Source organism: Mercenaria mercenaria, chromosome 3 (assembly GCF_021730395.1).
Source record: "Mercenaria mercenaria strain notata chromosome 3, MADL_Memer_1, whole genome shotgun sequence".
Lineage (NCBI taxonomy): Eukaryota > Metazoa > Mollusca > Bivalvia > Venerida > Veneridae > Mercenaria > Mercenaria mercenaria.
The window spans coordinates 6380908-6406308 of NC_069363.1; the positions used below are offsets into that span (position 1 = coordinate 6380908).

The 25401-nt window shown below is 35.6% G+C and overlaps 2 protein-coding genes across 2 annotated transcripts in view; one reads left to right on the plus strand and one right to left on the minus strand.

Annotated features, from left to right (window-relative positions):
- Nucleotides 1–20164, minus strand: LOC123525518 (WD repeat-containing protein 18-like). Its single transcript, XM_045304623.2, has 11 exons — nt 20022–20164; nt 15299–15490; nt 12929–13039; nt 12077–12210; nt 11444–11591; nt 10357–10500; nt 5418–5485; nt 5025–5149; nt 3111–3325; nt 2022–2096; nt 1–1363 (listed from the first exon to the last, which is right to left on the minus strand). Exons 1-11 carry the CDS (start codon nt 20037–20039, stop codon nt 1331–1333), a joined length of 1263 nt encoding a protein of 420 aa, XP_045160558.2. The 5' UTR covers nt 20040–20164; the 3' UTR covers nt 1–1330.
- Nucleotides 20063–25401, plus strand: part of LOC123525520 (RAB7A-interacting MON1-CCZ1 complex subunit 1-like) — a 9706-nt gene continuing 4367 nt past the window's right edge. Inside the window, exons 1-3 of the mRNA XM_045304624.2 lie at nt 20063–20207; nt 22470–22582; nt 24962–25058. Of these exons, the coding sequence (XP_045160559.1) occupies nt 20120–20207; nt 22470–22582; nt 24962–25058 (298 nt within the window). The 5' untranslated portion in view covers nt 20063–20119. The remainder of the gene's footprint in view (nt 20208–22469; nt 22583–24961; nt 25059–25401) is intronic.

Consider the following 25401-nt stretch of genomic DNA (forward strand, 5'->3'; position numbering starts at 1 on the left):
ATACCGAATTTTATAGCACTCTTTCCATGAACATGTACAGGTTCAAACGTGCTTTACAGAATAAATTGAAAACAATGCAATTACACATTCAACACAAACAAATTGCATTATCTCTTTAACAAAATTCATCAATGTAGAACATATGGATAAAACATTGACCAATGACAGTGTGCCTTATGATTTTAGCTTTCTGACCAGTTTATACATTTCTATCATATCCCTTATATAGGCAGAGGATTGATCGTGTACAGCTTTGAAGGTGTGGGACAGAACCTTGTACTGCACCATGTATTTCACTGGCAACCAATGGAACTCCTTCAGAACTGGTGTTGTGACGGGGCATCTTAGTGCTGTTTGGAATACCACTTCAACTTTCAACTTTATTTACATTATGATTCAGGCCTCCGACCCATAACTTAACAAAGTATTACAGTAGCCTAACCATGAGGTAACCAGGCTGTTGACAAGGGTCTTTGTGGCATCAATGGTAAGTTACCACCTGATGTAACCTATTCTGCTTAGTTGTGTATATCCAGCCCGGCACACAGAATTGACATGTTGTTCCATATCCATACTGTTGTTAAATACTGCACCAAGATTTCTATTTTGTGGATTTATCACAGGGTCACCGAATTTCATTGAGACGTCCTCAATGTACTTGGAGTTATGCTTTGATGCGAATAACATTACCTCCGTTTTATCAGCATGTTGCAATGCATCTGCCACACAACTCTCAATGCTGTGAAAAGCCCCACTTCTAGCCACAGCTTCTATTGGCTGAAAGGACAGATAGAATTGAGAGTCATCGGCTTAGAAATGATGAAGCAGTCCATGACCACTGCATATAGCACCAACAGGTTTAGTGTACATGATATAGTTCTTTGGACCAAGTACTGATCCCAGGGGCACACTGTATTTCATCAACATAGGTGTCGTTTGTTTGTTGGGTTTAACGTTGCACCGACATAATTATAGGTCATATGGCGACTTTCCAAATTTGATGGTGGAGGAAGACCCTAGGTGCCCCTCCAAGCATTATTTCATCAGGAGCGGGTACCTGGGTAGAACCACCGGCCTTCCCTAAGCCAGCTGGATGGCTTCCTCACATGAAGAATTCGACACCCCGAGTGAGGCTCGAACACACATGGATGAGGGGCAAGTGATTTGAAGTCAGCGACCTCCTGTTTCGGCCAAACAACTTGCCATCAATGCACACAGCTTTTCATCACCCACCAAAACAGGTATAAAGGTGTCAAGACCAGAGAACATGCCTGTTCATTTCTTGGAAGAATCAGTGTGTGGCAAAGGCTGGGTCTGACCATAGTTTTAGCTACTTCAATGTACCAATGCCATCTGTGCATACCTGCCCATAAAATCAATTGTCACTAATTAAAATGTTTTGATATTTCAGTTTTTCTGTTAACAATATAAAAAATTGGCTTAATGCTGTATCCAAATTACATAAAAAAATTTAACGTTCAAAATCCAAGTAATGAATACCCATGACTTTCTAACATCCCTACAATAAGTTACCATTTTTCTTTAATACATCATACTGGAAGGCAACTGATCAGTGTTACGGTAAAGAATCAATTCCCAGGTATGTCAGTGTAGTGTTTGAACTGATAAGAACGAGTTTCAATGCAAAATACAATTAAATCATTCAAACAAATTGCAATGTGAGAGATGATTTTAAAATGATGACAAAAATCAACATTCTTCATTATTGTTGTTTTTACCAAATGTTCATAGAGTTTTATGAAACTTTAGTCAAATATAGCTCCTATTCATTGAAAACACTCTCTAAAATTTCAGCACTGTAGATTCATTGCAAAGACAGCTGTCGGGAATTGTATATTGACAAGTTAGAGATAAGTGTGACAGTAGCACTTTGGTGTCCAAGTGGGAACTAAAACATTGATAAATACGAGCCCCACCTGTATAACAAGTTTTAAGAAGAAGGACTTAATGAATAAGAACTGTCTTCATTAAGTATCTTTATTATGTAAAATTTTATTTACAGTAAAATTGAAGATATCTTGGTTGATTGCTTTTACTTGCTGTAATTCTTCCTTCAGGCTTGAAATATTGGTATCCTGTAAAATAAAGTCCAGTTGCATCATAAAGTATTTCTGTACATAGTAAAACCTGTATTAAGCGGTCAGTCGAAAGAGTCATACAAAAATTTTATCTAAGAAATTCCATTTTACAAAATACATAAAGGGCCATGATTCTTGCAAAATGCATATCAGAGTTATGATTCTTGGTCAACATACTCATCTGATGATGACAAAAACGTTTGCCAAGTTTGAAAGCTGAAGTTCTGATAGTATTTAAGAAAAATGGACCTCAACAAAAATTTTAACCAAGAAAGTCAAATTTTTAAGTACAAAAAGGGCCATAAAACATGAATCTCATAATTATTGTTATTGGCTTAGGTACTGATCTAATGATGATAAACAAGTCTGCAAATTTTCAAACCTGTAGTTTTTATAGTATTTAAGACAAGTGGACCTAAACAAAAATTTTAACTAAGAAATTCCAAATTTTTAATACATAAAGTCCCATTATGCTATCAAAATACATATTAGAGTTATGATTCTAGGCTAATATACTTAATGAAAGATGATCAACAATAATGTAAATTTTCAAAAGTATAGCTCTTGCAGTATTTAAGAAAAAGTGGACCTTAACAAATAATTTAACCAAGAAAGTCGAAGTTTATAGTACAAAAAAGGCTATAATTCTAACAAAATACAGTGAGAGTTTTGGTAATTGGCCTACCTATGTACCTAATGATGATAAACAAGATTACAGTCATAGTTTCAAATATCTTAACCAACATCGAAGCTGACGATCAAGTGACATCAATAACTCATTTTTTTTTTAAAATCAGACAAGCTAAAAAGAAAATCATATTATTTAGTTTCCTGCTGTCATTTATACACAAGAACTATTTCTTAATTTTATGATCAATAAATCAAATTTAGGATATTCAGTCTGGCATATGACCGGGTGCAATTTTTAAAACTATCCCCGAGTTTATTTATAGTAATACTTGATGAAAGTCTATGAAAAGAATGCATCATACAAAATACAGGAAAACCTACACTAAAATGTTCTTTCTGCAATTTCGACAGATCCATTTCTCTATCTTCTTCCTTCTGCTGTCCAGTAATGCGGATATGAAGAATGCCACCATCTTCAGAGTTATCCTCCCCTGTGTACAGATGGCGCTTGAACGGTTGAAGATGAAGTGTTGGCTTAATCTCTGCGTTAATGATGGCTGGTGGAGTAGGAACTATTAATGTGTTTGTTACTTGACCTAAAGTTGAGAAAGAAGAAATAAGTATATGCCAGCTATATAAATGCATACAGAAAATCAATACACTAAAACATAATTGAGCCACACCATGAGAAAACCAACATAGTGGCTTTGTGACCAGCATGGATCCAGACCAGCCTGCACATCCGCGCAGTCTGGTCAGGATCCATGCTGTCCACTAACAGTTTCTCTAATTGCAATAGGCTTTGAAAGCGAACAGCATGGATCCTGACCAGATTGCACAGATGCGCAGGCTGGTCTGGATCCATGCTGGTTGCAAAGCCACTATGTTGGTTTTCTCATGGTGTGGCTCATACAGTCATTAATAGGTTTCTGTTATAAAAGTCTTCTCACTTAAATCTCTGTTATCTGCCCTTAGTTTAAATTTAGAGTAATTTATTTTTCGTTGATTGTGAATCAAGTTCTACAACTTACATTTTAATCATTCTCAACACCATTCCTGATGGTATCCATCGACATCAGGATATGAGAGAATCTAGTTACCCTTTTAATGCAGTGTACAAAGCAAGGGAGCTAACAGTACTTTAGTATGAACAACCAAGGCAGCAAACCCAGGAGATCCTGCACTTCAAGTGGATGCTCTTCCATTAGGCAATCATGGTAGTTATTACTTTTAAAGTTTCTTGTGTTTTCTTTTTCAGGACTGTTACGTTTCATATCCATTTTTTTGGTATTCTGATCACTGTGAAATCTTTTAATTTCACATCAAGTTTCATAGGGGACATGAATTTATAAATTTTGAGTTAAATTGGAATCCTGCATGTTCATTGGGTTTTAATCACAAGAATTGAATCAATGAAAGTTAAACAACCATCAATGTTAATGATTTCACAGTACATAATAGTGATGATTTAACCTTACACAACCGCTAGACCTTGTATGCTAAAAGAAAACAACGTACAATTTCCAAACATAACATGTAGAAGAATGATTTTAGATGTAATACATTAGACTAAGTCCCCACTAATACATCAGTCTCACTTGGGATTCAACCTCATGAACACTAGAAAAGTGGTCAATAACTCATCCTAGAGTGTTTCATAGTTGGGCTGTCCAAAAAAAAAAATCACATCTGAATACCGATATTAAGGTAGTGGACCCAGTATGACAACCGGCAATTTACATTTGATTGACAAGAAGAATGAACATATCACCTTTTGTACAACTTTAAGCTACACATTGTAAGAAATGAATGTAGATAAAAAAAATTCATTTTTGACTTCCAACTAAAGATTTCAATCATAATTGTTATAAGCTGCATATTGTTAAGTCACATGCTTTATACACCAGTCAAAACTTCTAAGGCTCCCTCAATATTTTGCCAATTTTCTTTCATATTGCATGTTCATGAAATTTCCAACAAGTTTAGGACGATTATGTTGTTAATGAAATTTTAAAATTTCAACAAAATTGTGTTATAATGATACATATTCTCCATATATAAAGCGCAAAGCAGCCACTCGGGGCACCAAATTCATCCTCTGCTAGAACAGACAGTGATCTGACCAAAGGGACAAAGCAAAAGAAAGCCCCGCAGAGAGAGAAATGTTTTTAAATAAGGTCTGTCTGGCTAACTTAGCCTATAATGCAATATGAAGAATAATTACCATGATCTTGAGGGAGCGTTAAAAGTTTAGATAAGTTTACAAGAAATTTCTTTGCCATTTTCTTACATTACCTTTATGTTGTAAAGTTCGTACACACTGACCACTGAAAACATCCCAGATTTTTACTGTATGATCATGTGAGCCAGAAACAATCTTTGTGCCATCAGTACTAACTGAGAGACAGGTCACCTGCTTACTGAAAAAAGTAAGAAAGTAACTCTTTATTAATAAGTATACAATAAATTCTCGTTAGTTTTAATATTTATTTGTGTGTTGTTTTATTTTAAATGACACACAATACAACATGAATTAATCTTAGCTACTAAGCATATCTGAAATTAATTGAGACAAAACACAGAGACTGATTAATTTTAATGATGATAGCAAAATCGTAAATGTCTCCAAATATAGCACTAATATAATTCATTGTATTGAGGTTTAATAAGAAGTGAATATACCTATACCTGTGTCCTTTCAGGCAAGAAACCCCTTGCTGGTCATGTGATTCAATATGTCGTTCTGTTCTTATTGGCTGAAATTTTATATAAAAAGTATGCTCTTAACACTTATTTTCCATTTAAAAAAAAAATCAGCTATATTGGCTAAATTTAAATTGAAGTTCATAATAATATAGACAACAGAGGAACAACTAAAACTTGGTAAAACTAGAGCTATCACTAAGTAATTAATACCCTGATAATACTGATTTGTCAGAATTAAACAAGTAAATTCGATGAAAAACTTCACATGAAATAAACAAGAGGACCATGATGGTCCTGAATCGCTCACCTCTTCCCACATGACCCAGTTTTGAGTATGACGTCGTTTTTTCTATTATTTGACATAGTGACCTAGTTTTTGAGCACATGTGACCAAGTTTTGAATCTGACCTAGATATTATCAAGATAAAAATTCTGACCAATTTTCGTGAAGATCCATGGAAAAATATGGTCTCTAGAGAGGTCACAAGGTTTTTCTATTATTTGACCTAGTTTTCGAAGGTACGTGACCCTGTTTTGAATTTTATCTAGATATCATCAAGGTGAACATTCTCACTAATTTTCATGAAGATCTTGTGAAAAATATGGCCTCTAGAGAGGTCACAAGGTTTTTCTATTTTTATACCTACTGGCCTAGTTTTTGACTGCACGTGACCCAGTTTCGAAAATGACCTAGATATCATCAAGGTGAACATTCAGATCAATTTTCATGAAGATCCATTGAAAAATATGGCCTCTAGAGAGGTCAAAATATTTTTCTAATTTTAGACCTACTGACCCAGTTTTTGACCACAGTTGACCCAGTTTCAAACTTGACCTACATATTATCAAGATGAACACTCAGACCATCTCTATACAGATCCCATGAAAAGTATAGCCTCTAGAAAGGTCACAAGATTTTTTTTATTATTTGACCAACTGACCTAGTTTTTTAAGGCACGTGACCCAGTTTCAAACTTGATCTAGATGTCATCAAGATGAACATTCTGACCAATTTCATGAAAGATCCATCAAGGTATGGCCTCTAGTAGAGGTCAAAGTTTTTTCTATTTCAAGACCTACTGACCTAGTTTTTGATTGCAGTTGACCCAGTTTCAAACTTGACCTAGATATCATCAAGGTGAACATTCAGACCAATTTTCATACAGATCCCATTAAAAAAATGGGCTCTAGAGAGGTCACAATGTTTTTTCATTATTTGACCTACTGACCTACTTTTTGAAGGCACGTGACCCACTTTCGAACTTGACCTAGATATCATTAAGATGAACATTCTGACCAATTTTTATGGAGATCCATTCACAAGTATGGCCTCTAGAGCGGTCACAAGGTTTTTCTATTTTTAGACCTACTGACCTAGTTTTTGACCGCACATGACCCATTTTCGAACTTGACCTAGATATCATCAAGATGAACATTCAGACCAACTTTCATACAGATCCCATGACAAATATGGCCTCTAGAGAGGTCACAAGGTTTTTCTATTATTTAACCTACTGACCTAGTTATTAATGGCACGTGGCCCACTTTCAAACTTGACCTAGATATCATCAAGGTGAACATTCTGACCAATTTTCATGAAGATCTCCTGAAATATATGGCCTCTAAAGAGGTCACAAGGTTTTTCTATTTTTCGACCTACTGACCTACTCTTTGACCGCACGTGACCCAGTTTTGAACTTGACTTAGATATCATCAAGATGAACATTCAGACTATTTTTTATACAGATCCCATGAAAAATATGGCCTTTACAGAGGTCAAAAGGTTTTTCTATTTTTAGACCTACTGACCTAGTTTTTGATGGCACGTGACCCAGTTTCGAACTTGCCCTAGATATCATCAAGGTGAACATTCTGACCAATTTTCATGAAGATCTTGTGAAATATATGGCCTCTAGAGAGGTCAAAGGTTTTTCTCTTTTTAGACCTACTGACCTAGTTTTTGAAGGCACGTGATCCAGTTTCGAAACTGACCTAGATATCATCAAGGTAAACATTCTGACCAACTTTCATAAAGATCCCACAAAAAATGTGACCTCTAGAGTGGTCACAAGCAAAATGTTACGGATGCACGCACGGACGGACGACGCGCGATCACAAAAGCTCACCTTGTCACTTTGTGACAGGTGAGCTAAAAATGAAAAAAAAAAAAATTGTTGTGGGTGGGGAGGGGGGATGAAGTGGGGGACTAGGTGGAGAAGCGAGGTGGGGGGAGAGTACAACTTTACATGTTGATAAATATTCTTGGAAGATTTTCTTTAAAAAAAAACAAAAGAAAAAAGTGGGGAGGGGTAGAGAGTGTGACCAGGGTGGTGGGGGTGATTTGGGTACTCAACTTCACATGTTGATAATAAATGTTCATGGAAAAAAATGAAAGAAATATAATGAAATTCTACCAATTGGTTAGTTCGTAACGTACAAAGATGTGGATTTTTAAACAATTAAAGGGCAATAACTCTGAAGTTACTTAAGAGATCCTGTCGAAATTGAGTGTGCACTACCACATTATGGTGATCTAAATTCAAGTTTCAAAGTTCCAGGTCAAATATGTCACAAGTTATGAAGCAGAAATTACCATATTTATAGTATCCTATATAGTTAACATTTAGAAACTTCTATGGGCCATAACGCTGGTGTTACTTGGGCAATCTGACTGAAACTTGACAGGCAGCATTTCCCTGTCATGGTGAACATCTATATGAAGTTTTATTTAAATATTCCAAAACACTTCCCAGATATTGCTCCAGAGGGATGACACCAAAACTATAAGTAAAACTATAACTATAACTCTGACTTCAGCGGGGGATAACAATTTGTCAAAATCTAAGGGTGTAAAACTCTGCAATGCTTCAACTGACCCTAAAATAATAGGAAACATACACTTAGACTTCAAGGAAGTTTCATTGGAATCCACTTAAAACTGGAATGTTCACTGAAATCCACTTAAAACTGGAATGTTCACTGAAATCCACTTAAAACTGGAATGTTCACTGAAATCCACTTAAAACACCAGAAACAGTCCACTACATGAACTTCCATGCACCAATGATGCAGTCTATATATTGTGTGCAAGAATGCAGCTCTGCAATGCTTGGGGTCAGCATTAGCAATAGCACACAAATCTACACTTCATGATTATCATTTGTATGCATTTTCATTGGAAGCCATTTAAAAGGGTGTAAGAGTTTGTAAAAAAAACAAGATGATCAAGATGATGATACTGCGCCCCACCAATGTGCATTTTTGAGTGTATCCAAAAATTATCAAGACACTTAATGACTAGTCTCAGGCAAATTTTACCACCGACCAACATGATCAAGTAGGTCCCAATTACGGAAGAGCTATTGCTTCATGCAACTGTCAATGAAAGTAGGTCAATAGATTCAACATTTCAGGAACCAACAGATTCTTGTACACAAAACTATGTTTTTGACATAAGAATTTGAGCCTGTAATAATGAGAATTTGAAAGTATCTGCGTTTCAACAGGTCATCTTAGTCATAGTTATTCCGGTACAATCAAACTTGATGAAGTGGTCAAAATTGAAGTCATTGTACTTATGAATTGTGATAATAGGTCCATAGCAAAACAGGTAAAATTCACTTCAACACAAACATATGCTGTACCAATAATTAATAGAACCTGTTACATCAAAAGGCAAAGAGGCTAATAGTGTTCAATGTTCAAGTCAAGTATTGCATTACGTACAAACAAAGAGAGCTGTGGTTAAATTTTGAAGCTAGCTCAGAAATGTAAAGTAGGCACCAGGTCAAAATCAGGTCAACTTTCAATTTCGGAAACACAGAACTATTGCATGTGGTCAAATTTGAAAGCCTTACCTTCAAAAAATGTGAAAGTAGGTTCACTAGGTCAATGTTAACGGTCAAAGTTTGTTCGGTAACAAAACTATGCACGTGGTCCAAATTTGAAGGCTGTACCTTCAAAAACGTGAAAGTAGGTCACTAGGTCAATGTCAAGGTCAAAGTTTTTTTCAGTGCACAAAACTATGCATGTGGTCCAAATTTGAAGGCTGTAGCTACATAAATGTGGAAGTAGGTCACTAGGTCAAAATCAAGGTCAACTCATGTCAAGGTTTATCTTGCCACTCAAAACCATACATGTGGTCTAAATCTGAATGTTGTAGGTTATTGACAAGAAGATTTTCAAAGTTTTTTCCCTATATAAGTCTATGTAAACCATGTGACCCCCGGGGCGGTGCCATATTTGACCCTAGGGGGATAATTTGAACAATCTTAGTAGAAGACCACTAGATGATGTCACATACAAAATATCAAAGCCCTAGGCCCTGTGGTTTTGAACAAGAGGTTTTTCAAAGTTTTTCCCTATACAAGTCTATATAAACCATGTGACCCCCGGGGTGGGGCCATATTAGACCCCAGGGAAATAATTTGAATCATCCTGGTAGAGGACCACTAGATTATGCTTCATATCAAATATCAAAGCCCTAGGCTCTGTGGTTTTGGACAAGAAGATTTTCAAAGGTTTTCCCTATATAAATCTATGTAAATTATAGAAATAAACAAAGGGCCATAACTCATTCAAAAATTGTTGAACCAGTCTGATTTTCAGGGGGACACAACTAGGGTACCAATACATCATTCTGACAAAGTTTGGTCAAAATCCCCCCCGGTAGTTTCTGAGGAGATGCGATAACGAGAAATTGTTAACGGAAGGACGGACGGACGGAATGACGGAAGGACCACGGACGCAGAGTGATTTGAATAGCCCACCATCTGATGATGGTGGGCTAATAATATATAGACCAATTGTAAGATGACTGCTATACTCCCATACTCTCACACTAACCTTAGTTTCTGGGAGTATCAAAAATAACAAGACACTTATATCAAAGGATTTGGAGTACAAGAAGTTTTTGACCCACCTGACCATACATATTGATACAATACACATCTCCATTACTGCCTCCTGCAAGCAGTCTTAATTCTGCAGTATCCATGGCAACTGACATCACACTAGTTGGAAATACAATAGTTTGTAACAGTTCTCCAGAAACCATGTCCCAGATCTGTAAATAGGACATGTTTTCGAAATAAGGAATGTGACCTTTAGTAATACAATGAACTTACATTCGCATAAATATCTGCAGTTTTGGGCTAAATGGCTATTCTGTTTGCATGTGAGTTCCTAAATTTCAAATTTTGATGAAAACATTGGTGAAAATTGTTTATGTTCATTGATACATGTATTGACATTTGTGGATTAACTTAACCATGAAAACTTAGAAATTTAGTCCTTCACAAACAGTAGACTGTAAACAATAAATGTAGATGTGAAAATTTTAAGCGATGCAAAAGGCAAAAGGCATAATATTTTCTCAAATTTTCTTTATGTATGCGCATTAAGTCAAAGAAGAAAAGAGGCTGTTTTGATTAAATTTTCAAAAAGCCGAAAGTTAAATAAACAGTTCATTCACATTTACAGTATCAACTTTCCAACGATTTAAAAAATGCAAGCAACAACCACTCTTAGTTAAAAAATATATCTTTGACAAAGCTTTACTCATAACTGCAACAAAACTAAACAGATGTTTGACATAAATCTTTACTGGTTATAAGGTGTACAAGAAATAATAAAATATATCACATTAATACTCCACAAAGCATCCCTATGAGCTGCGCCATAAGAAAACCAACATAGTGCATTTGCGACCAGCATGGATCCAGACCAGCCTGCACATCCGCACAGCCTGGTCAAGATCCATGCTGTTCGCTTTCAAAGTCTACTGCAATTAGAGAAACCATTAGCGAACAGCATAGATCCTGACCAGACTGCGCAGATGCGCAAGCTGGTCTGGATCCATGCTGGTCGCAAATGCATTATGTTGGTTTTCTCATGGTGTGGCTCCTATAAACATTCCATTTTCAACATAAACAATGGGAAATTTACTTCAAGTAATCCAACAATGTCTGATATGTCGATAAATTATATCAAAGTACATATTTTGATACCTTGCAAGTTTGATCTAAGGATGCAGAGACAACACGACACCTGCTCCCACCTTTTCCTACATGTACATCTGTAACAGGTAATGAATGACTGGACCATATTCGCACTGGTTCTGGTTTCCTGGTTGGGTTGTTCATGGAAGACAGCACACTGTAAGAACCAAAGTGAGTGCTGTCTAAATGTTGACTTTTTTGTAAAAGGGATTCTTCCTCTCGAGATGGACATGACTTGCTGAGTCCTGTGTTTCTATACCAGTATTCAGGTAATGAGGCAATTTACGAAATATATGTGATACATATATATGCTGAAAATAACTCGACGTATTATTAAGCTTTTCATTAGATTGCATGATAAATGATCTTCAGTACAGGCAGAGGATGTAACCAAACATTTGAAGACCCCTGTAAAATACATCCAGAAAATTCACTAAACGATCCCCTTGGTGGCTATGGGCTACATTCACTCAAAACACAACAACATTAGGTTACTTAAAGTTTAGATTATACTAATGTTTTTCAGTAATCTGTCTGCAATAAATGCTCAATGAACTACTCTTAAGTCAACTTCTTGTGAATAATCAGTACTGGGAGATACACGACTGTGACCCCTGTAATCATCTTAGTAGAATATTCTACCTGACTAGTGACCATACAATAACTAGGTTGTCCTCCCCTCCAGATATAAAGTGACTACAGTTGTCTGTAAATTTCAACACATTCACAGTCTGGTAATGGCGACTCAACACTGACATCAAATTACCTGTGCACACCTGGAAATAAATATCCTAGTACTGCTTACTGACCACCCCTCTACATTTGCAAGTACTTTAGTTTGCAAAAACAGGTAATTTTTTTATTTTATAGTTTCTAATGAAAACAGTATATAGTCAAATGAATGAATATGTGTACTACAATTAAAATGTATTGTACTGTTGCTCTAGTATCAGATATATGCATGTATGAAAGACAAGTAAGTAGGCTTAGTCCCTGGTTGTCTTTAACTGTTACTTGAACATACACTGACTTTAAATAGGAATTAAACTAAAACAAAGATTAAAACACAAATATATACAAAGGTAAACTTTTCAACCCTTTTTTTTTTACTAAAATAGTTATGTTTTTGAAAAAATTTAAATTTTGATGATGTATTATACCCATAATTATGTGTTAAAAAAGTTTAAACAAATACGGATGCATTCGGATATAGCTGACCAGTATACTGACAGTCACAAGTTTTGAATATAGGCTGAACTGCGTCATCGAAATTTAGTGTAAATTTGACGCTCGCAAATAAACAGCAATCAACAGTAATATGAAAGGATGATATGTGGCCTTAATTACATGCAAGTTTTGTGCCTAAAGAATAACTGTCAGTGTAACCTCACCAAGGCCTTCATTTCAGTTTTCTTTTTTTTATCAATTTAATCCCTCAAAAAATCAAAATGACAGTGACTGTATACTGGCAGAAAAAAATTAAACATAGTTTACCTGCCATAAATGAATTTTCTCTCCAACTGCAGCAATGCAGTATGTGCCATCTGGTGATACTGCAAGGGCAGTAACTCTACCAGGACAAATGATCTTCAACTGATGCTGCTCCTAAACGAAATATTTAATGACAGCATAACACAAAATGTAACAAACTACTGGACAAAATGTTTAATGTAACATAATTTTCATCTTATGAAATCTGACCATAGTAGGTCAAAGAATTCTCTTGTAACTGATGGGAAATCAAATTTTGTTTGTTTTGGGTTTAACGCCATTTTTCAACAGCATTTCAGGCAGATAACCTAACCAGTGTTCCTGGATTCTGTACAAGTACAAACTTATTCCCACATGTAAATGCTAACTTCCTCACATGAATCAACAAATGATTTCGGGTACAATATGACATGTCTTTCATCAAATTGTATTAGAGAATATATGCCCCACCTGGGGACCAAACTCATGACCCCGCGAACCGTAAATCTGCACTCTCCCTACTGAGCGAAGCAGGTAGGCTATGGTCTACAGACCAGTGGTCTGACAGACAGACTGTCAATGAGCAATACAATATACCCACTCAAAGAAGAGAGACATTTTAAACTTGAGCTATCACTAAAGTTGATGAAAGTACTGCCCATGCCAACACAGTACATAGCAATTTGATGCACACAAGATTGCACAGTTATGTGGACTATATGTATATAGACTCAATGTATATAGTAACAAAAAACAAAGTCCCATAACTCTGCAGAATATTTATCTAAATGAACGTAACATGCACCATGCACAACTAGGGTTGGTACTGATCACTTGTGTGAAGTTTCATTAAATTGTGTGCAAGGGTTTGGAAGATTAGGCGCGCACAAGATTGCATATGTAGATTGTACGTACATAGTATGTTAACAAGAAACAAAGTCCCATAACTCTGCAATTTTTGTTCTGAAAGAACCTAACATGCACAATGCACAACTAGGGTTACTACTGATCACTCGTGTTAAGTTTCATTAAATTGTGTGCATGGGTTCAGGAGAATACTGCAAGTGTATTAATATTAGCGGAATACTAATTTTCGCGCTATTAGCGGGATCGGACATGCGCTAATTCATGTTTAGCGCTAATATTAGACTGAAATGAAAGGCTTTCCTAATAAAAAGTAACATTTATCGTATTGAAAATATCGTAATTACAATGCAACAGAATACAGAGAAATACATATGTATTGTGTAAATATGACAATAACTGCATTCCTAACTAATATTCTGCTGAAAGTTTTGCTGTTTGAACCTTAGTACAAAAGTCATCTATTTTTGTAAACTGAGTTGCATTTTTTATCAAGTTTCAAGTTTCTTCGGAGTAAATCGCCAGTTTGTCTGGTCGCGCTAATTATGAGTGTCACCATAACATTATACTGCTTTGAAAACCAAGTGTAAATTTGAAAACAAACAATTATCACCATTCTGCACTGTACACATGTACAAATTTACAGTATACAGAGTAACATGACCTAAACGAATATAGATTTTATATCACACTGTAGACCTATGCATGTTTTTTTGCAGATCATGTCGATTTTATTACGAATACCAGTCAACCGCCAGCCATTTAGTATTGTCGAGTTTTTCACATTCTGATGGGCAATAATTTTGCGTGAATAGGCTTCATTCTTGAATGTTTTGGGCCTTTCCATATTTCATCGGAAATTGGTGTTTCAGATACCGCCAATTGGTTATTTTAGCGCTGCTGATACTGCGCTAATACAAGTATGCGCTAATAAGTCGAAACTACTAAATTTAAGGTGTTTGCACTAAAATTTAGCAGCGCTAATATAAGTACACTTACAGTAGGTGCGCACAAGATTCAGGGCCTCCTCTGCCATTCGCCAATGTAGCCAAATGCTACAAAATCAAAGAACTGGCTACTGATTTTTGAAAGTAGCGACAAGAATTTTATTAAAATGTGGCTAAATTTCAGCAATTCAGCTTCAATTTGGCAATTTCTCTCAAAAAGTGAGATTGCATATGCAGACTCCATGTATACAGTATACTATGAACAAAAATTAAACCCCCATAACTCTGCAAATTTTTTTTTCTGAAAAGAACCTAACATGCACCATGCACAACTACTGTTGTTACTGATCACTTGTGTGTAGTTTCATTAAATTGTGTCAAGGGGATGAGGAGAGTTGGTGCGCACAAGATTGTGTCTACGGATGGACGGACAGACAGACAGTCAACCTGAAACCAGTATACCCCGCTTTGTTGTTTGGGGGTAAAATAACTGTTATTTCAGAGTAAAGTAAACAAGTAACATTGCTAACAAACGATAGTAGAAGCAACGATAGTGAAGAAAATAAAAGAAATAGAATCTTACCCTCCTTTGTAAAGCCCATACATGAATGAGAGGTTTAGAACACGATGATCCCAGTAGATATTGGTTACCAAGGATACACAATCCCCTATGACTGGTACTCTCTCCTTTGTATGATGTAAGACTGGTTCCTGTATTTATGTCCCAAACACAAGTATTCCATAATTGCCCGGATATATCACTGGTAAACAGTACCTAAAGTAGATGAAACTAGAAAATGCTTTTGTAAAAAAGCGCATGTCTCCCCCAATGCAAAGTCCTATAGGCACGAAGTCAATAGGGGTCAGGAGCGAAAGTCAAAGAGACACTGATGGTTGGCTGCAATAGGGATCATCTACTTGGCATGTCCAGTCATCCCGCTAAATTTCAACACTAGTGGCCTAGTGGTTCTCAAGTCACTGTTCAGGCTCCTGTGACCTTGACCTTTGTTCAAGTGACCTCAAAATAAATAGGGGTCATCTACTCTGCATGTCCAATCATCCTATTAAGTTTCAACATTCTGGGTCAAGTGGTTCTCAAGTTATTTCCAAAAAATGATTTTACATGAACAGGCCACTGTGACCTTGACCCTTATTAGACTGACCCCAAAATCTATTCTGCATGTTCAATCATCCTATGAAGTTTCAACATTCTGGGTCAAGTTGTTCTCAAGTTATTAATCAGAACTGGTTATCAATATTCAGGCCCCTGTGACCTTGACCTTTAACGGAGTGACCCCAAAAACAATAAGGGTCATTTACTCTGCATGAACAATCATCCTATGAAGTTTCAACATACTGGGTCGAGAGGTTCTCAAGTTATTGATTGGAAATGGTTTTCCATGTTCAGGCCCCTGTGGCCTTGACCTTTAACAGAGTGACCCTAAAATCGTTTGGGTTCATCTACTCTGCATGACCAATCATCCTACGAAGTTTCATCATTCTGGGTCAAGTGGTTCTCAAGTTACTGACCGGAAATGGTTTTCAATGTTCGGGCCCCTGTGACCTTGACCTTTCACAGAGTGATCCCAAAATCGTTAGGGTTCATCTACTCTGCATGACCAATCATCCTACGAAGTTTCATCATTCTGGGTCAAGTGGTTCTCAAGTTACTGACAGGAAATGGTTTTCAATGTTCGGGCCCCTGTGACCTTGACCTTTCACAGAGTGACCTCAAAATCGTTAGGGGTCATCTACTCTTTATGACCAATCATCCTATTAAGTTTCAACATTCTGGGTCAAGTGGTTCTCAAGTTACTGACCAGAAATGGTTTTCAATGTTCTGGCCCCTGTGACTTTGACCTTTAATGGAGTGACCCCAAAATGGATAGGTGTCATCTACTTTGCATGCTCAATCATCCTATGAAGTTTCAACATTCTGGGTCAAGTGGTTCTCTAGTTATTGATCAGAAATGGTTTTCAATTTTCAGGCCCCAGTGACCTTGACCTTTGACGGAGTGACCCCAAAAACAATAGGGGTCCTCTACTCTTTATGACCAATCATCCTTTTAAGTTTCAACATTCTGGGTCAGGTGGTTCTCTAGTTATTGATTGGAAATGGTTTTCAATGTTCGGGCCCCTGTGACCTTGACCTTTGATGGAGTGACCCCAAAATCAATAGGGGTCATCTACTCTTCATGACCAATCATCGTATGAAGTTTCAACATTCTGGGTCAAGTGGTTCTCTAGTTATTGATCGGAAATGGTTTTCAATGTTCAGGCCCCTGTGACCTTGACCTTTGACGGAGCGACCCCAAAATCAATAGGGGTCATCTACTCTTCATGACCAATCATCCTATGAAGTTTCAACATTCTGGGTCAAGTGGTTCTCAAGTTATTGATCGGAAATGGTTTTCAATGTTCAGGCCCCTGTGACCTTGACCTTTGATGGAGTGACCCCAAAAACAATAGGGGTCGTCTACTCCAGCAGCCCTACAACCCTATGAAGTTTGAAGGTTCTAGGTCAAATGGTTCTCCAGTTATTGCTCGGAAATGAAGTGCGACGTACGGACGGACGGACAGGGCAAAAACAATATGTCTCCTGGGGGAGACATAATGAGACTAGTGTTATTTCTAGAGCGACGCAGCGGGGCGCCCCGCCCTGCCCTTTTTTTACTGCCGCCACGCTGCCCTGAAAATGTGCCCTCATGATCTTCTGCTATATCCCGCCAATTTTCCTGTTGACATGCCTCGACGATTTTTTGATTAGCAAATTACCTCATGGCGAGTGCACACAGGTAATGAGAATCAATGAAGTGTTAAAACTAATTGATAAAGTGTATGGATCCGGTATAATGTCCCAAAGGCGTTCGTAAGCGGCCGGCTGATTACCGAGCATGGAAAAGTGCCCTAGATTTCTTTGTGCAAAATTTAAATTAGACCGTTGTTTAGTACAATAACAAGTATATATCAATTAATGCAGTTTGATTCTACTGTAATTTCAACTAGAAAATACACAAATTTTAATGTCAATATCGAAAGTAAAAGTAAGTTTAGAATGTCCGTTCACGAGTCTTATTTCTCCCGATGTCGTATGCAATTTTTCCATATTTCCTTCAAAAAAGCTGACTGTGTATTTTTTATGATGAGAAACATCAGAATTTGAGGACCTATCTCTGGTTTACCCTAGTGGGTCACGTAAACTGAGTAAAAACTGGCAGGTAAAAAAACCTACTTTCAGACAATATTCCGAAAGTGTACCAGTATCCGGTAGTATATTTTGGATATGCGATTTAGTAAACTTTAATCTGACTGTAATAGCACTTTTCTGTTAATGAACTATTGGTGAAAGACCTGATCAATACAACATGGCTTTTGATAATTATTAGTTTACAATGTGACCTGAAACAGGCTTTTTACTATATGTTGTTTACAACAGCTATATGTTGTTTACAATATGATCTTGGTTTCAAGATTAAGCTTATATTAAGGCCCTCCACTATTTCATATTCATATGAATAAGTTGACATTCTTGGTGACATTTTTTAAGACAAAGGCTTGAATGATTCAACCTAAACTATAAAGTATATTATAAGTAAAAAGCCTTTGTAATTACTAAACTGTGTTACTGGTTTTGGGAAGATTTACCACTTTATTTTGTGACATTTCTTTTCAGTGTGCAATAAAGATAAATGGAATACGTATTAACTATAGACATCTAGAAATGCAACTATTGCTATGGTAACTTTCATGGCTAAAAGAGCACCCTGCCCCTTTCGGACAGCACCCTGCCCCTTTTAGGCAGCACCCTGCCCTTTTTGAGCTCTAGAAATAACACCAGAGACAGTCCACTTATGGATCAGCAAATACTACTTCAGATTTAGACTGAGTTTTTCCCATGCATGGATCATGCAAGACTGGTAACAGTATTCTTCAAGCTAGAATGTGTGGAACAAGGGATATGCAGAGGCCAGCAAGTTGTCAGTGAGGCTTAAATATTATGTTGTAAGTTGTTAGCAGTGGCAAGAATTAATATGTTATAGGTTGTCAGCGGAGGCTGAAATATTATGAAACAGTTGTCATCAGAGACCAAAAGCCTAAATATTATGTTATAAGTTGTCAGCAGAGGCCGGAAATATGTTATATTTTGGCAGCAGAAGCCTGAAATATTATATAACAGGTTGTAAGCGGAGAACCAAAATATCAAGTAATAGGTTGTTGGCAGAGGCCCAAAATATTTTACAACACTGAGGTTCTCAACTAAGACCCAAAACATTATGTAATAGATAGTCAGTGGAGGCCCCATATATCATATGACAGGTTGTCCAGGGAGGCCTGAAATATTTAAGAAAAGGCACTTCATTTATGTAACTGAATGACTGAACTGATGATGAATATATATGTTTGAAATCTGACCTGTTTATAAAGATTTCTTTTCTGTTAGTCATAGTAGTCAGATCATATTTTCTTTGTATGAAAACACACAAGAGTATAAATATAAAGTCAAGATGTTTTCTAAAATCACATTATTCAATGGTCATTTCAGTCATTTATTGACTTTACTAGGTAAATTTGTGTTACCATGTTGCTTAGTGATACAACCATGTATAAGCAGGAAATAATCTCATATACCATAAGGCTTACAAGTGTCAAGATATAAACATTAAATACTGTGTTAAGTGTTTATAATTTTCAACTACATGTATAAAAATAACCATTACCGAGAGTGCAAAGGGTGATACTGAAAGTTTATCCAAAAATAAGCACCCAAGAGGTGTGGCAAAACGTGGGTAATACTATTTAATAAACTTTGTAAGTGATCATAATTTTCTTTTAAAAAATAATTATAAGTATCTAAACAAATTCATATTGCATTTTGTATAGTCAGAGTCAATTTTATTAAGTCTTATTTAAAATTTAAATAACATTACCACTGAATTCTAACAATTTTACCAAAATAACCATGTGATAACACTAAAATTATTCAGTAAAACAAACAGATAGTTTAAAGCATTGTGACCCAGTAACTTGTTTCTTTATTCCTAACACAGTAACTTGTTTCTTTATTTCTAACATTTTCCAGAATTTACCCCAACTGACACGTTATCTTGACAGACCATTCCATTTCTCTTTCTTACACATCGCGAAAACTAATGGAAATACAGTAATCAATTATAATAAAACCATATCATACGGTATATATCAATTAAAAGGAATAAAATGTATGAAAGCATTATTTTCCCAGTTGTTGAACTTCATATATCTGAAAATTCATCTAAAAATTGCGAGATTATGTTGTTTCACATTACCTCTATGGGCGCAGACATCTTGAATTTGTGCCACCTATGAAAACATCATTCGTTCTGCTTCGAATTTGTTCGACATAGTCTACTTTCATTTTGACAGGATGGCAGCTGACAACGTAAAAGAATTGCTTTTGTCAGAATTTATGGAACTTCAGCATAGATGTCATGATTCAATAAAAGCATCTTCTGGTGAGAATATTCATTCACTCCGGACTTACCACACCTGTGTTCAAAGATGATATTGAACTTTGGTTTATCCAGTTCATTGTTTACCTAGTGATTATCAGTTTTAAATGACAATACAGAATGTGTCACATTGTTTGATAAAGAAATGTTAAACTTATTGATACCCTAATGTGTATTAATCTGTATGTGTATTACCTGACAAGGTTTCATATTATCATTTTAAAATGATGCAGATTATCCAGGAGAATAGGCAGATATTTGAATATTTTTTATGGCTTTTGAATTAGCTGTCTATCCATCATCCTTCATTGAGCTAGATCTCTCTGCAAACTGTTTGTGTATTCAAACATTGTCAATAAATAATAGTTTCTAAAAAAAATACTGATTCCGCTGCTTAGAATTGCCGTTGACATTGTGCTTTTGTAGCGGTTCTGAGTCTTGTATCGGGTGGCCTCAATTGGTAGAGCGTTGGCACGGTAAGCCGAAGGTCCGAGGTTCAAATTCCGGTCGAGGCTGCACATTTTTCCTGAGACTGTTACACTTTCAAATGAGTGCTATTAGGCACAGGTACATGATGCTGTACGAAATATGCTTATAGTGATGTAATAAGGATATGATGTCATCAATGGCAAAAAACAGGTCAATGATATAGGTCAATGAGTGACTTTCCTCGGGTACTGTGAAATGCTTATGAAATTACATACCATGTGATGCTTAAAACGATGCACTATTAAAGAGAATTTGCTTTTCAGAAATATTTTTGTTTTCTCCTTTAAATCTTCATTGTGTTAACAATCATAGTTTTGAAGACAGAATTATTTCAGTTACACCGTTTAATAGTCATTGCTTGTGACTGTGGATGGACTGTCATTTAAAGGTTACTACAGCCAAGGAGTGGGACTATCCAAACCCTGGTCAGACCACAGTTGGAATATTAGTGTAGCTCAAAAGTCTGGTCTATATACAAACCCCAAAAGACCAGATAGAAGCGGTTCAAAGACGGGAGGGTGTTGGCCATCTGGATGCAATTACCATTGCAGATTATCTCATCCTCCCTGCTTGCTTATATGGAAAATTTTGAAAATCTCTCTGAAATTGCTGGCCTAATTTCAAAATAATTTCACAGCTGTGTTCCTTAAGTGACCTACAAATTCCTTCAAATCATTCTGTTTCATTAAAAACATGGCTTCCAATGGGCTGGGCTGGTTTCCCTTTTATGGCTGTATGGTTGTTTCATGGGTAACCCTCTACCAAATTCTTTAGCTTTATCCACATTACCCCCATTCCACCACCCTATTTTTTATACTTTTTGTTTTTTGTGTTTCTTGATAATTATTGTCTCTTAGCAGTCCCCTCACTCCACCCCCACTGCCTACCTTACTTTCACCCAAGACCCCTCCCCTCACAAAAAATACTATTTCTTTGAATTGTGTTGTCTTTGTCATCATTCACCCATTCACCCTCTCTAGCCCCACCCACACCCCACAAACACATATTGCCATTACCAATCAATATTTATTCAGTAGAAACTTTATAATATGAGTCAATGTCAGAAAACATTGACTCTTTTTCGAAATAATTAAGGGATTTGTTCTAGGACTGGTTTGCCTGGGGACAGTATAATGTGTCTGGGTGGGGTTTCATTTTATGAGTCTACAGTGTGATATTCCATTTAGGCTGCTGTGAAGTTGGGTACTGTACTCACTGCTACAGGTAGACAACAACATTTAAGTGACTGAAAAATTGTTGACAATGATGCTAAGCCTGAACAAACACACCAAACTGGAAAATTAAAACTTGTGTTTAGGGTTACAGTAATAGAAAGAGGGTTAATTCACATTCATACCTATTATATAGGTAACCCTTACAAATTTAAAATGTTGACTGTTACATTATAATATCAGGGTTTTTTTTAGGCCGTTTTTATAGCCGTTTTTCGGCTATATTCCCAATGCCAAAAAGTATGTTTTTTTCCCAAAATGAGTGCAAAAATTCCCAATCTACATCCTGAAAAAAAATTCATCAAAATTGCACAAACATTGACCAAATTATGGACAATTTTGTAATGTAAGTATGTTAAAGAGGTTGTACAATGTGAAACAAGTTTATGAGAAAGTGCTTAAACACATCCTTACTATATCCTGTGGGACTACATATTTCCCAATTTGGAACATTTACGCGTCAAAATTCCCAATTTTAGGGGTATAGGCTATGTTCCCAAAATAGCTAGAAAAAACCCTGAATATATTTGGTTTCTTTTTGCAGAAGATTCAACATGTTTGCAAAAATGCATGATGAAATGTCAAGGAGTAACCGGCAATTTTCCAAAAACCATTTCTGGTGGACAAGTCAGTTTTTATCTACAGCAGTATGCAGAGGTGCGTTAAGTTTGTAAAACCAGAATGTAATTTCCAGTGAATTAGGAAGTTTGGTTGAAAACTGATTACTGGTAGCAAAAAAATTAAAACTATATAAAATCTTAAACTCTTAAGACCTCTTAATTAAGTTAAGGACACATCAAGAAACTGAGAGAAAAAAAGACTGAATTTCAGAGAGTCCAGGTCATACTCCTAGCATTTATTGCAGCATTAGATTGTTGAATTGCATAAAGCATCAGTCATGGTGTACTTAAGTCATACATAATGTAACTATGCTACTGAAATTTTTTTAGATTCACCACAAAATCAGCTATAGTAGGAAGTTGTTGAAACAATATTATTATACAGTCCAACTTTGTTTCGCTTTATCTGGTGGGGCCTGTGGAAATGTTTGAGCCGGTGGGGGCTGTGGAAATGTTTCAGCCATCAGAAGTTCAAGCCAGTAGATTTTGCAGTAGTGCTGTTATATAGTTAGGTTGGTCTTCCCAGAGATACAGCTATGACTTAATGATGTACTGCAGATCATATAAAGCATATATTAATCAAGGATTAAACACGATAACAAGTTCTGATTTTTGATACTGTGTTATGCTTATTCAAAACAATTGTAAACACAACATTAATAGGGTCACACATTAAACCGGAATCCACCTAAAAACTGGAATACACCGGAATACACTGCATAACCGTAATACACCTGTATTTTTTAATTTAAAGGTATTTTTGAAGTGTTTTTGATATAATTCAATCATATATATCATAAATAATTAACATACGAAAGGAAAATAAAATACATTCACGCAAAATGATTTTATATGAGATTGAAGTTCGGCGACCGCGCCGGAATTTCCAGAACCGAAATACACCCGTATTTTATTAATAAATGGTATTTTGTAGTTTTTTTCTTTTGTTTTTTTTTTTCAGAAATCGTTCGTGTTTAATATAAATAATAAGTTTACAAAAGGAAAATAAAATACTTAACACAAAACGATTTATACGAGATTGAAATTTGGCGACCGCTCAGGAAATTACCATAACCGAAATACACCCGTATTTCTTCAACAAATGGTATTTTTGAAGTGGTTTATGACTGAATTCAAACATATTTATCATAAATAATTAATTTTCAAAAGGATATTAAAATTCTTTTGCGCATTACGTCTTGTATATGATTGAAAATCGCCGTGCGCACTGAAAATTTGCGCATTCGTGAATGAATTTCCATGTCCTAAAATTCTCTAATATACACCCATATTTCTTTAATCAATCATATTTTTATGGTTTATGACAGAATTAAATCATATCTAAAATGAATATTTAATTTACAAAAGCAAATTAAAACGCGCAAAATGTTTTTATACGAGGTGAACCACAGTCGCCATAATTTTGTTAGCTTTCACTTAGGTAGGTAAATTTCTTTCAAGTTTCAATTTTTAGTTCAGATTATTTCAAAATATCTTTTTATGCTATAATATAATATTCCTTTATGACATATTTCAGGTAACAGAGGAATTATTTTACCGCCATGAATGAAAAAATAATGATACTTATATAAATTCTGAGTATATATACAATACAATACAATACAAAACAATAAGCTTTTCATGTGCAAAAATATAAATTATACTGAATGTACCTGTTTTTCTTCAATTTTTCAATTTGCAATAATATCGACAATTAAATGAAATTAAATAAAAGCTTATCATATTTAACTGCACTTCCCTCGTTAGACATTATTTGTCACATGTCACTTGTGTGTGCTTTCAAATATACTGATTAATTGATAATCAATAAGTGTGATAATCCAATCAAACTCTATTGGGACTATCAGAGACACGTGTTTGTTACGCCGCATATATTCAAAGGATATTAATTGTGCTATGGCAATGAACGCAGTAAATGTTTTTATATTTAAATATTAATATGATATAATTCTTTTGAAAACTGATTTTTCAAAATATATTTTCTTCTTAAACATACAATCGCAATATTATCATGTGTTAAAGCTCAAATGCCACTTTAAAATAGACTGTTATATGCCTAAAGTTTTAGCATATTTTGTGCATGTCTGAAAGCATTTTATGAATATGTATTTATCTAAAAAAAGTTAATGATAGATGTGTTTTGTGTACCATTTAATCTTTCATTTGCATTTTAATAACAGAATATTTTAATATATAAATTGGGACTAAACGTACAGTTCAAACCATCCATATTCCTGTGATCTGTGATAGTACATTATGTATTATATTTATAGGGATTTTGCTGGGGCTAGACATGAAACTTTAGCATAGGGAGGTTTTTAAGCAATCCGAGTTTGAGCAGACAAAGTTGGATTGTATGATGCTTTAATGTAATAAAATGTGTGTTATTTTACAGGCTGTTTTAGACTTCACGTACCACGATGAACAAATACTCACTGAAGTGGATGAATTTCCTGAGCAGAATTCAAAAGAAAGAATTGCTGTAATTTTTGGTAAGAATTAACAAAATACAACAGAGGTGTAGCTTGCTGAGTATTGGTGTGTAGAGCATGTGATCTACTAAGGGGTTCTTGGGATTATGTTTCCTTGGCAATTTTTTATTTTTCATTCAGAGTATAACTCAGCTACCTTCTAGTAGATTTTTTAATACCTGTTTGAGATTAAATTTTTTGGTTTATTAGTTGTGTCAATTCACAAAAGTAAATTGCTATCCACTATATATTCTCACAATAGGGCATGGAACAAGAGGATAAAATTGTTCTGTTTTATTCTTTCAAGAACAATTTCGAAGCTCGTTCTAAAATTTTAGATTACTTCTCTAGAATTGGTCAGAAA